This window comes from Acartia tonsa, chromosome 3 (assembly GCF_053477335.1).
Source record: "Acartia tonsa isolate MP-2025a chromosome 3, ASM5347733v1, whole genome shotgun sequence".
Lineage (NCBI taxonomy): Eukaryota > Metazoa > Arthropoda > Copepoda > Calanoida > Acartiidae > Acartia > Acartia tonsa.
Window position 1 is genome coordinate 14,849,974 of NC_137262.1, and position 13,981 is coordinate 14,863,954.

Here is a 13,981-nt window from a genome sequence, read left to right on the forward strand (position 1 = left end):
TCTAACTAATGATAAAAAGTGGAACTAGAAGTTAAGAAAGACATCTTCTTGCAAGAGGAGGAAATTTACAGTATTGAGACACTTATTTCAAAGAGAGGGAGAGCGGGGATAAATAAATGGGGCTTTTGCTGACTCAGCCCATTTTTTTACATTATCCCCTTCAGACCGCCCCTCCCTCAAATCTTGTCATTATTTCTCTAAATCTTTAAATACAGAATCCCCACCCCCCAAGGATATCACAGTGTGGTAATTAATCCACGCTTTTTAATGCGACTTTTGTGGGTTCAGATAATTGGGAAGGGAAATTTTAATTTGGTATACATTTTTTTGTATGTTTTTTTTTTAAATCAGAAAGATTACACCCAATAGTAGGCATATTTATAGAAACAAACTTGTTAGATAAGGTCATTTTAAAATATCAACTTATTATATGACACTAGTCACTCACCCTATGGAAGTACGGGGAAGCAAAATAGCCTAAAACCATCCCAAACTTCCCTGAAGTGTACAACCAATTATGTTAAGTATTTTCCGAGATATTTAGCTTCAGACAACAAAGCTTACTACTTTATATGATAGGATGATGGATAAATTTTGGCATTTTTTATACCCATTTGCATTATATGTGTTTTATATTCAAAGATATGTAAGACAACCTAACATATTATTCTTGAAGAAATGCTTTGCTTCAAAATTAAAACATAAAATGTAAAATGTTTATATTTTATTTTTTTCCTAATTAATGTGTGAAGCCTAGTTTAGTGTGTGGACGGATTAGCTGGTATAATGTGTTTGGCTATGTCAAGTTTTTTGGTTCATCTCCTTGATTTATCTTTCACTAGTCACACGCCAACAATTCTTTACATTTAGAACATTTAACCTTTATTCCAGTCTAGCTTTCGAAACAAATTAAGATCCACTGGATTAGAACCAGTTTTCAGCCTTACGGAAAAATCATGTATAGCATTGTATTACAGACAATATTCCACATATATTAAAACAAAATTTCTAAAATTAATATCAATTTGTTAGACCGGACATTTTCCCATCGGGTTTAACAAAACTGGTTTTAATCTTTTATTTTTCATTTAAATTTCCGTGAAGCCGTCTATAGTACATTGCGTTAAATAAATATTCAAACGATATTCTTTTATGACTATGTTAATAAGAGAAATGTATATAGGATATACGTGAAGAAAAAATGTCGTTAATTTAGCTTGCTTATGTGGACCTCATTGTAGGTCAGTTCGATAATCCATTAGGAGGGGAGTGGATATGGGTAAAGGGGGTATATGGGTGGTATCGTTATTTTAGCCAGCTGCGAGCATCTCTTGGTCAGAGTACATGAAAATCTGGTGCAACATTCAAGTAATAATATTATATTTTTAAAGATTGTCTCTTAACTAAGATTGTTAATGTCTTTGGTATAAACTTAAGCGAGTAGGGGAGGGGGGGAGTTTAGTTGGGGAAAATATAAGAAATAAAAAAATCCTTTTCCTAAAATTCCTACCAATTTATCTCCAATGTCCTATCCATGTATGCCTGAAGTAACTTTGTTATTTAGCGCTACGTATATGCATAATTATACTTGTTTTACAAAACTTAACAAAGATGACAACATCCATAAGTAGCGAAGCACAAAAATTGTGGATGGGAATACGTAGAAGTAAATTTAAAGTGTATTTATAAAAATCAATAATAGATTTATTGGAGAGAATAAACATGAAACCTTGTTTTATTTTGTATGATGGAGATGGTTAAAGTAAATTACATACTAGATGCACATAACAATGGGAAAAAATATTTTGAAACTGTTAATGCAAAAAAGTTTTAAAATTGGACCAAAAATGCCAAAGATATGGGGAAATATATCAACATATAAAAATAGCCAAAAACCTGCTAAAAGGCAGTTTGACCGCCATTGTTTCTTTTCTTAAAACGCCAGAAATTTAATTTTAATATCTATAACTGAAAAATTTATGAAAATTGGACCATAAACACCAAAGATATGGGTAAAAATGTGAAAAATATAAAAATAGCCAAAAACCTGCAAAAAGGCAGTCTGACTGTCATTGTTGTTTCCTTCAAACGACAGAAAAATTTAATTTTGATATCTTTAACTGAAAAAAATTCGAAAATCGGACCATAATCACCAAAGATATGGGGAAAATGTAAAAAATATAAAAATAGCCAAAAACCTGCAAAAAGGCAGTCTGACCGTCATTGTTGTTTTCTTCAAATGACGGGAAATTTAATTTTGATATCTTTAACTGAAAAAATTTTGAAAATCGGACCATAAACACCAAAGATATGGAGAAAATTTGGAAAATATAAAAAATAGCCTAAAACCTGCTAAAAAGCAGTCCGACCGCCATTGATGTTTTATAGCAAATTGTGCTTCTTAATGGTGGGAATGTTGTCAAAAAATTTCAGCTCTCTATCTTTTTAGGAGCCGAGAAAATCACGTTTCCCCCAATTCATTAATTACGGACGGACAGACGGACGGACATTGTGAATTATAAAGTAGCTTCGCTACTAAAAATGTCTATCAAAACAAAACAAAAAACTAAAGCCAAATTAAAACCATAACAGTTTATTTTGTATAAAATTTCATTCTAAGATGATTATTACACTTATTTATATAACGATAAGAACAGAGTTTATGATATTAATTAATTAATTAATAATTATAATAATAATTATTTTACAATGTTTCATGCAACACAAAGCTAAATGCTGTAGTTTATAAATCACAATAGGTTCAATCCTAGACACTCACTGTTTTCTTTTATACAAAAGCTAAAAACTAATTATTCTTTTACAGGGAAACAATTTTGCTATAACATTTATTAAACAAAAACATATATTCATAAAAATTAAACTAAATCTCAGAGCTCAAACCATAAATAAGACAGTGCAGTTAGAGTAACAGAAAATAGAAATAATTTTCATCATTTTTGTGCAAATTTGCTATTTACATTATGACAAAATAAAACAATAATAAACTAAAAATATATTTATAAAAGAAACACTTGTCTTTTTTAGGCATTATCTTAATCTAACAACGATCTCTCAAAAAGATTATTCTAGAATTTTGTAGACCTTCACATTGACTTAAAATACACTTAATTTAGCTAACAAATATAATTAAAACAAATTTAACAAAGGAATAAATCATTAAGTAAGATTTATAATTTTTAGCATAGAAAATTTTGATACAAATCAATATAAAGTATTATTTCATTTTTGTATGGAAAAATATTTTCCATTTATAAAAACAGGGCTCGGCAGCCACACGTCATTCAGGTTCCTAATAGGAAAATCCGTTAATGCAATTTGCGCTTTGTGTGGATGATGCGCTGCTGCCGAGCCCTGACTAAACCTTCGGGTCTTTCATGAGATTCTAGATATTGCAACAACAAAAAAAACTTAAAACATCAGTTTTCAATTGTAACTAAAAAACTTCACTGGTATCTTAAAAGTCAAAAATAAAAAAAAATCTTTTTACAAATTTAATTTTTGATGTCACAGGGTTGATAATAAAATTAAAAATTGCATGAATTATATAAACTTTTTTCAAGTACAAAAATTCTATACGCGCCATAATTAACATTTATTGTATACAAAGCCCTAATATATAATAATTATTAATAATACATAGATTAGTGAAAATTTGATAACAATATTCATATGATACTGAGTTTATATCAGTCTGAAATTAATGTTCTAGATCCTCTCCCTCGTTCTTAATATTTCTTGGCATTAAAGACAGGTCTTGTACATTGTTCTTTACTCCTAAATAATTTGAGCGTTTTATTTTACAAAAATAATGTTAGTATTGCTTGTCATCTTTTTAAAAGCAAAGCTTTTTTAATTAGGGATGGTCCGTCCCTCCGAAACGGTTGGATCTTTTCATAAATTTTCTACTTTTTTGACACCAAATTTTTATATGATAAAATTATCCTATTGGTCTGATTTTTGGAATAATGATACCTTGGATAACCAGGTACAATAATATTTATATGCGAGGCATATCTATAATCAAATCATAAAAATGATAGTATGCCCTGTTACTGTTTCATTTATGTACTATTTTGTTTGCACTTACAAATTAATATTATGTTTATTAAGTTATGACACTTTATTTACACGTGTTTATGTTCGTTTGTGTAATTTATGAGCTTTACTTTTATGGTAGTTGTCATGTTGGTTTAAGTTAAAAATAGTCAGCAACTGAGCACTGCCTATAAAAAAATTATTTAAAATATATTTACCATGTTACCTTGATCACTTGATTCAGTACAATCCTCTAGAGAACCTTGGGTACCTTCTCCAGGTGACTGAGGGGGTGTCATACGATCCCGGGGCATGTACCTACACACAAATGGTCGGTCATAATCTAAAATGGGAACATAATACTTTTCTTTTTATTTTTTATTTTGTAGATTTTAGTTATGCCAAAGTATAAACAAAAGTATTTGAATGAAAACAGAATAAATAATATAAAATTTGGAAATTAAAAGGAGATAAGTAATCTATTAGATTGTTACAGAGAAAAAAGAGAGATTATCTAAAATGAAGGCGAATTTTGTTTAATAGATAAGCTAACCATAAGAGCATAAGTTAGGAAAAAAGAAGACTATATGAAAAGAAATAGATCGACAGTAGGACACGACAACTTACAGAGAAGCTTTGCTACTAAAATAAATATGTAGATTGATAAAATGTAAAAATTTTAAATACAGGAGTAAAACAAATAGAGAGCAGCATTACCAACAGAATGGAAGAAAAAGTCATTTTTTAGAGTAACTGTGCAACACCAAAAACTTTGGCTTTACCTTGATTCTTGAGGGCTGCTACTCATATTCATGAAGTGATTACCATTCTCTCCTCTAAAATGTTGGAATGTGTCTTTAATCCTAGTCAAATAGAAAACATAGTTGTAGAAATAGGGAACTTGCAGTGAAACTGCAAAATACCTTATTTAATTAAGTTTTTAATAATACGTGGTTTTTTTATAGCTTAAGATTTTGATAACCAGTGAACCAGTAATCAGGGAAGCTTCTCATATGTCCCAGGGTGGTTTTCCGCCATTTTATTTTAGATTTGAGTCTTGGGTGGTTTTAGGCAATTTTTATTTTCTACTCTACCTCTTACAATACAGTAAAGAGCTCCAAGATTATAGTTAGTTTGAAATATACTACATTATGTATATTGCTCTGTCAGTCTGTCGGAAATTATATTTGCTTTGTTTTAGTCAAAAGTGTACGAACACAAAAATCTATTTATGATTCCTAAGAAAGCTACGCTACTTGGGAAATAATCTAAGAACAAATTAAATATTATAATTTAAATTGTTTGTTTACCTGGCATTGATATTTTCCATGTGCTCTCCAGCCATTTGTTTCAGCATAAGGTCAGTGTCCAGGCCACCCTCATGCCCTCCGGGGAAATACCGACCACGCAGCGCATCAAAACTACTTGAAGTCCTAAAAATATAATTAGTTAGAGTTTAGAAAGAGAGAATGAGTTAATTTATAAGTATATTTCTCTTGCTCATCCATAGGTGGAATATTTCATCAGAAGTAAGACTTTTTGGCCCTTTTAAGGAATAACAAACCAGTTTTTGCTTATAAACAAGTAACTTTTTAATTTTTTTTATCAAACACAATGACTGTTTTCTATAAGAAACTAAAAGTGATTGAAGAAGGCAGCAAAAAGAGTGTACTTTAGATAAATGTAAACAAGAACTTCTCATCTAGAAATGTGAATGTTTTCATAAACAAAAGGTAAAAACTAATTCTTGGCACTTTAACTGTATTTCTCTTACCCGAGGCTCGGCAGCCATCTTTTAGCCACGGCTGGTTTTTTATTAAATGAATAAGTTAGGGTACAATGTTTGGCACTTTCGATATAAGTAAATGATAATAAAAAACCCATAGAATGCGATAATAACTTCAGAAAAATCGAAGAAAATAGTTTTCATACTTAATTAACGTTTTTAAGTTTTTCTTCAAAAAGTTTAGATAAGATGCCTTTAAAAGTCGTCTATGATTTTGTCAGGGATAAAAATGTAACTTTAAAATAAGAATTACAACATATTTTGTCAATTAGTACAAAGTAAAATTTTGAACATTTTATTGATCAGTATATTTTTTAAAATGTGAAGTAGAAACCTGAATATTTTATCATGAAAATTGTGTTATGATTTGATTGTCTGCTAGATTACAAGAAAAAAGATACTGACAGTACTTGTTGGTTCTTTAAAAAAAATTAGGTAGATTACTTTCAGAACCCCTCTTTTTGCAACGTTATTTTAATAGAACAGAGACGTAATCTTAGTGTACTCAATATCTAGACAGCCAACCATTGTTTTAGAATTGTTCAATTTTTTTAACTTCTGATAAAAACAGAATTAATGGTATTTTTGTAAATATTATACCTCCAAGAAATGGCTATACTTCCCAATCATATGTTGTGTGATATTTAAGAGGAATTATTTTGATATAATGTCATTAAAATATTCGTTGAAAAAAGTGCTATTCTAGCTTATACTTTACATTTTAATGTGTATGATAATTCAAATAAAAGATAATGAAGATTTATATTATATTTAATTGTTATAATTATAAAGAAAAACCTGGAAACAGTAAAAAACTGACTTTATTTTATTGACGTAGGGAAAATTTTGTCAAATATTTGAATAAAAAAGCAATATAAAACAAAATAAATTATTTTTAATATAGTCACAAAAAGGCTTAATGAGTTTAGGAAATATTTCATTCACTAATCATGTCATTTAAACTCTATTACATAGAATACAGTGTAAAAAGATGTTCTCGTTTTAATTTTAAGTAATTTCAAATGCATTTTAATACCTTTTAATGATTTATTTTTTGAAACATCTTTTTATAAAATGTTAATGATTTTTGAAGTTATATGTTAAAATGTTTTTAAATTATGTTAACATTTTGTTTTAAATGTAGAAAATTGGTAATTCTAAACATTCTAAAAATGATTTTATTAAATTTTCATCACTTAAATTGCATGTTTGATGAAATTTTCAACTGATAATTCAAGAAAAATCGTTTAAGTTTTATTATATTTTACTTTGAAATGTTAAAAAAATATATTATTGTCAAAAATGTGGAAGTTATACTTTCCTCAAAAAAAGACCTAAAACATGCAAATTAACACGTGTAATGAGATTTTTTTTCTTTCAGGTTTAATTTTAAGTAATTATTGATATTTTTTGTAAAAAGGATTTTATATAAAAAGTTTTAAAACTCGAGTTATGTAGTGGTTCTAAAAAAGGTTGCGAATTTATGCAATTTTCTTGCAAAAAAAATTTTCTAGGATTTTAAAAATAGCAAAGGATGTTATTAGACGTACTTACAGATACAATTGCTAAGTCATTTTGGCCAAACACTAAAATAAAGTTTTGACATCTGAGGGCCCATACGTGTAGCCGAATGAAAATCTATGTTGTATTATAACATTATAAACAAACTGATTGTCTAAACCTATTTTTAATAGAGCAATCTATCTGTTTGGCAATATTTAACCTAAACAGATATAAATTGCAAGTGAAAGTGCGCAACTGCCGAGCCCTCTCCCAAAATTCTCCACTTTTTTATCCTTTTTCTTTACAACATTGAGAGAAGTGTGGTGGAGAGATAATAACTTTTGCTACAATTTTTCAACTATTTTTATTGACAGGCACACTGGCAGTACTTTATTGGCAACAACTTTACTGGCAAGTGGGAAAAACAAACACTATTCTCAGGGAAATATAATATATAATATGTGTATAGATATATATTTAAACCATCCAACAAACTTCTTATGTAAGTTTGACAATTTTTGGGGATAAATAAAACATGCATGTGAGCAAACATTGTTGTTATAATGAAATTTTCTTCAAAAAAATAAAATTTAGGGAGGACAAGATAATTATGTTCATAAGTAGTGCAGCAAAGTTAATTAGATTTGTTAAATAAACATTAAAGTATTAAATATTATTTTTTTAATCAGCTAATATTGTCAATAAATTAAATACTGTAGATTCCTTGAACATTTGTTTGAGTAATTTAAGATTAATAATAATAACAACACAAAAAAATTTTATGTTTCCTTTATTTTAGAGTAACTACGCTACTAAGGACTTAAAATACAGATTTTTCTATAAAAAATGAAAAACACTAATTTGGGGATTAATTTTTAGTTCTAAAAAAACATCTTAAAGTTTTTAGATTGATGGCTTTGTGCAGGAGGCATAAATCATTGAAAAGTGTTGTCTTATTGTTATAAAGAAAATACAATATTGATGAAAATAGTTGTAAAACTCATTTTATGATATTTAAAACAGAATATACTTTATGTTTATAAATAAGGTAAAACAAGTTTTAAAGATAGATATATTCTATAAGCAGCAAATTTTCCTGTACTAGGTCTATACTTCTAACTAAGGTGATTACGAGATGGTTGTATTAACCCCCCCCCCTTTTTTTTTAAGTAACAAAAATTCGGTTTTCCCGGGGCGTATTGCTGGTTTATGATCAGCTGCCGAGCTTAGAATTTTTAAAGAAACTACTTATAGAGTCTATAAAAAAGGGATAAATAAAAAAACTTTTGGCCGAAATATCCCGAATGACGTCATATTAGTTTACTTCAACCTAAAGTTTTTTAATTTATCACACTTTTTTATAGGCACTACAAAGAGCTTGATTCTTAAATCTAAAAAGTAAAAAAAGAGACAAATGCCAGCAGACAAACCCCAAAATTTAACAAATAACTTGTTTGTGGAGAAACTAAAAGTCTATAAAATGAATGTTTAAAGAGCACATCCTACTCTATATTTTACCTGATATCAGGGATATTGTTGTTGTTCTGGTTTTGCATCAGTTTATCTCCAAATGTGCTGTGGTTCAATAATCCAAGCGCATTCTTAACAAATAAAAACTTATTAAATCCTTAAATTAGAACTTATCCAATTTTCAAGAAATAATTATTATTATAATTAACCCTTCATATGTATTTTCTTCGTCTTATTTTGAATTTTCATGAATTAATTATTTTGGGAGATATATTCTATTATGAACATTGCATTAAAGGAGAGGTAAATTTTGTATATTTCCTATATTTCGATTATCTAGAAAACTAATAAACATATCGTTTTTAGTTCTTATCATAAAAATTTACACTTTTTTGCTTTGTTTTAGCTTTAATAGTCTTTAATGAATAGTTTACGAAAACCCTACAATTTTTAACTTACTCTTTTCTCTTATTTTTTTTCTTTTCATTTTTATGTTATAAAAAGTGTTTAATTTAGACATATGAATAAATTATAATCCAAAAGTAGATTATGGAGATAAAAATATAATCGAATAATCCATTATGTGTTGCACTGTCAAATTATTTTTAAATTTTTTAAAAGTGCCCTTTATTATGTAATTTTGAAGATTTTTGGATGTATAAAAAAGATTTTATAAAAATTTAATTTTGGTGGTGCAACTACCGCTCCTTTTTTATTAACCCACGACCGAAAAATCATATTTTTCAGAATATTTTGGTCCTGTTGTGCCAAATACCCCAGGAAGGATGGAGAGGACATTGTGTTGTTTTTTACACTAGTCCCCAATTTATGTTTTCTTATTTGTTGGCTTAACAATACTAGAACTTTTACTGAATTTTGATTAATTTATTCATTAAGTTGAGTTTCTAAACGTTTCTACCAATAATTGTAATCTACAGAAGAAGTAATTTTGTAAACCACCATTAAGGATGCACATCAATTTATCGGCCATTGTCTTATCCTTTAAGATCCGTGCTACTACCCCCACCTTGTTTCCTACCTTGAGATTGTTGTTTATTGAGTCTGGGAAGGGCGGGGAGGCAAGTCCGTGGGGAATGGTCGGGCTCTTAGTCTGAATATTCCTGCAAAATGAAAACTCATTCTTCTTTCAATTCTGTACTTTCATTTCAAAACATCTCTACTCAGCTAATTTTAAAGAATTATTTTTGATATTTGAAATTTCTTGAGGAAAACAAATGTTTTGTTAAGTTCAAACTGACTAAATTTATATTTTTCTCGGTTGCTAAGAATTATTTTCAATTAAAAATTTAAACCTAATTTGATATTAATAAAAATATATAAGCTCTTACTTAATTTAAAATTAAGATTATTAAAAATATTAAATTGATTTATATATATCTACACGGCACATGCAAGTTTATAAAAGCATTATTGTATTCTTTTCTAAATACATGCAAGAAAGTATTTAAACAAATATATATCTTTACATGCCACATGCATATATGATCAAACCATGCAGTTTAGCATGCAATATTGTTGTCAACTATAGGAAGGGTTCAAATAGGTTCATCGCATTTTATTTTTAGCATCATAATAATTTTTATATTGGTTTGATATATGTACATGCCAGGGTTTTTGAAAATAATAATCTAAATATAATGTAATTTTGAACTAACAATTTATGAAAATTTAAAAAAAAATAATCATACATATTTACAAAAAAAATATTTTCTAACATTTTAAAAAAGTATATTTTTAATAAACTCTCAGTCTTGCCAGGAGCTTATTTTTGAAAATTAAAATTTCTAACGTTTAAAATATTAAAGTTTTTTATTACTGTAATCAAAGTTATTTAATTGCATATAATAAAACATGAAAATCTCCAAAAATTTCTTCATTCTTTTTAATTTCTTTAATGGTAAAATTCACCAATTGCTTTAAAAAGTAAACAAATTAGGCAAATTTATCAATCTTTTTTTCCAGAAATGATTATTTCCATTTTAAAAAATAATTTTGTGTTGAAAAATCTACTAACTAACAACTGAAATCTGGCTGCACGCACACGCTCTAAGCCTAGAGAAGCTTATTATCAAATATTTAAATCTATTTTCTAACAGCAAATACAAGTTTATACTCCGGGGTCCCGAGTCTAGCAAAAGCCGATTGTTGAAAAAGCATTTTCAAGACAAAAACATTTTTTGCTCGTTTTTGTTTTTGAACTACAATTAATCAATTATGTTTCATGGGCTTTCTGTTCTAGTAAGATAAAAACTCATGCTTAGTCTAATGTCAAATAATTCAACCAAAATGCTCTAATAACAAATAAAAATGGCATTCTTCTAAAATGTTGGTTGATTTTTGACAAAAATACAAATCAGGATACTTTGAAATGCTTTTAACACTTTTTAAGGCATATTTGATATTAAAAAAAATACAAATCTTAAATTTAATTAGAAACATTGCAAAGTATTATTTAAAAAAGGAAAACCTAATCAAAAATCAAATTGCCATGAAACTCAAAAATCTATTCCCAAAATAAAGTTGAAATACAAAACGTGTTTTTTATTCTCTTACTGCTCATCTATGTGGGACTGTTGCTTGCCCCCGGGCCCCGGTTCATACTTCCTTGGCCTGCCGCGAGATAAATGTCGTCGTTTTATGAATTCCGCATCGTCCACCATCCAGAAACTGCCAAAGTCGTCTTCGTACCGGACAAAGCATTTGTGCAAGGAAAGGTTGGTGCGGATGGCGTTCTGTCGCAGAAATAGAAAAGACGTTTCACAAAGGGAAACAAAACACAAAATGACAATCAATACTTAAAAGTTAAATGCAGAAACTTTTTTCTCACATACCAAATAATTTTCCTTTTAAATCAATGGTCTGCAATTAACTTTAGCATCAATTGTCAAAGGCTTTTTATTGAATAATGATTTCTTATTTCAAACATAAAGATTTATCTCAAAAATTAAATTTTATCTTATAAATGAAATAGAAAATCTTTAATTCAAGTAGCCTTATAAATATATTCATTTATAATAACTTATAAATTAATAAATAAAATAAAAATAGATTCTCATAAGTTAGATAGGTGAGAACACAAGAAATATTAATTAAGGAAACAAACAAACAATATTTTTCATTATCAAGGGGACAGTATTTACATTTTCTTAAATTAAAAAATAATGTCAAACATTCTGTTTAATGGTTTTCTTTATAAAGGTTTTAATATTTTAAGAATGCCAATAAACAAAATGTAAGTACAATAACCTGACAAGAAAAAAAATAGAAATTAATATTCTAGTATGGCAGTATCGAAACCGATTAATATCCGCTGGATTAGAACCGTTTCTCAGCCACACTGAAAAATCATATATAGCATCTCGTATGAAAGCCAATTTTCCACGAAATTAAAAATAAAAATCATAAATTTGATTTAATCTTGTGAATTTTCATTTTAATATCCGCAGAAATCTGTCTATAATACGATGCGATAAATAACTATTTCAACTTTTTTCTTGTTAGGTACTAAAATTAATATCAATAAATTAGTGCGTGTAAGTGTATAGTGTTATGAACAATATATAAAAACCAATAATTCATAATTTATAGCCGGGAACCTTGTAATAGAGTTATCATAATTTAGGTATTATAATCATGCATATAACAAGATAGAACTGTAATTTATGGGGGGACAGCACAATTTCATGGAATATTTATGTAAACACAACCTGAAACCATAATTCATAATGTTAATATATCATAGGATATTATGTTATTAATACAAAATATATTTATACTGTACAAGTTAATAAGTTTATATAGTAATTAAAGGGTATAAAGATATCAGTAATTTAGGTCCGTGCCAATTTTTTATTATGTTATGTCCTTTCTGAAATCATAAGCTAACACTTTTTATTTTTAAAAATTATCTATGATTTCAAAAAGAGTTTTTACTAAATAGTTAGATAGGAATTTCAAGTGATATTTTTAAACAAAAATCATTAATTACTTTAGTATTGATGAAAAACAGTTGAAATTCCTAATTGATTTAAACACAAGACAAAATCTACAAAAAAAATACATTTTCCCTCATTTTTTCTCATTAAAAAGGGTTTTTTTTTGTATGTTATTCTAGTAAAAAAGAAAAGAAATGCAGTTGGAAAGACTAAAGAAACTAATCCTGCCAAGAATTGGGACAACACAAATCAGACAAAACGATCAATTTTCTTTCTCAGGGTTGGTTTTTAAAAAAAGTTCTTTTCCTATTCATTTTAACATTTCATTGAATGAAGTTAATTTGAAGAAGGCAACAATAGGTAAAATAAAATCTATGAAATAAGAAAAAAAAATAATGTTAATTTTTAGCCTGCAGGCACTAGAATATAAAAAAATATAATTTTAAAAACCCACCCGAATAAAAAGTTTTGTTCTTTTGCAGATCTTAGTATGAGATTGGTGATTAGATAGTAAGAAAAGTGTTAATTATATTATGTAGGAATAAATCCTTGTCTAGAGAAAAAGTAGAAATAGAAAATAATTTCTTTTTATAATCGTAGCTTTTTTGTGTTCGGAAAAGAGACTAGAAAAATGCGTCTTTTTCAAATGTAATGAATATTGAATACTCAATTTTGTGATGTGTGATTACACATTTAATGGCTACACTTCTATGATCTTAATTGTCCTTGCCTATTTTTAAATACACCCCCCGAGATGTTCACCCCTACATAATTAACATACTTCTAAACGTCCTTTTTAAGCTCCCTTTAAAGTAAAGAGTGATGTGACTTTTTTACCTTGACACCTCATATTGCTATTTTTGTGGGGTTGTAAACCCTCGTCAAGGAGGGAGAAGAGGGGGCTGATACACCTCCCTTATGCACACCTCTGACTCCAACCTTTTCACATTCAAATTTACATGCAAACCAAACAAACTTAGTTATGTACAGGTGCAGTTTATTCCTCAAATGATTTCTACCAAACAATAGAAGTCATTTAATAATTATTCCTGAAATTAAAGGGTAATGACCACAACACCATGAAAATATAAATATTAGTGAATATAGATAGATAGACATAATTTAGGTGAAACATAAGATTAGTTTTGGGATAGACCGTGCTCAAAAGTTAAAACTGTACAAACACCACGATATGTGTTAATTTTTTAAG

At 28.0% G+C, this 13,981-nt stretch overlaps 1 protein-coding gene across 23 annotated transcripts in view; it reads right to left on the reverse strand.

Moving 5' to 3' along the window:
• Positions 1-2,576: 2,576 nt before the first annotated feature.
• Positions 2,577-13,981, reverse strand: part of LOC145313416 (uncharacterized) — a 54,915-nt gene continuing 43,510 nt past the window's right edge. For 9 of the 23 annotated variants that reach the window (XM_080152802.1, XM_080152801.1, XM_080152798.1 and 6 more), the window contains 7 exons: positions 11,390-11,568; positions 9,855-9,936; positions 8,864-8,946; positions 5,367-5,489; positions 4,839-4,919; positions 4,283-4,374; positions 2,578-3,795 (listed from right to left, as the gene is read on the reverse strand). In XM_080152802.1, the coding sequence (XP_080008928.1) occupies positions 3,719-3,795; positions 4,283-4,374; positions 4,839-4,919; positions 5,367-5,489; positions 8,864-8,946; positions 9,855-9,936; positions 11,390-11,568 (717 nt within the window). In that variant the 3' untranslated portion in view covers positions 2,578-3,718. Of the gene's footprint in view, positions 3,796-4,274; positions 4,375-4,838; positions 4,920-5,366; positions 5,490-8,863; positions 8,947-9,854; positions 9,937-11,389; positions 11,569-13,981 lie in introns of all 23 variants that reach the window. The other 14 variants (XM_080152808.1, XM_080152805.1, XM_080152804.1 and 11 more) reach the window with 9 other exon arrangements.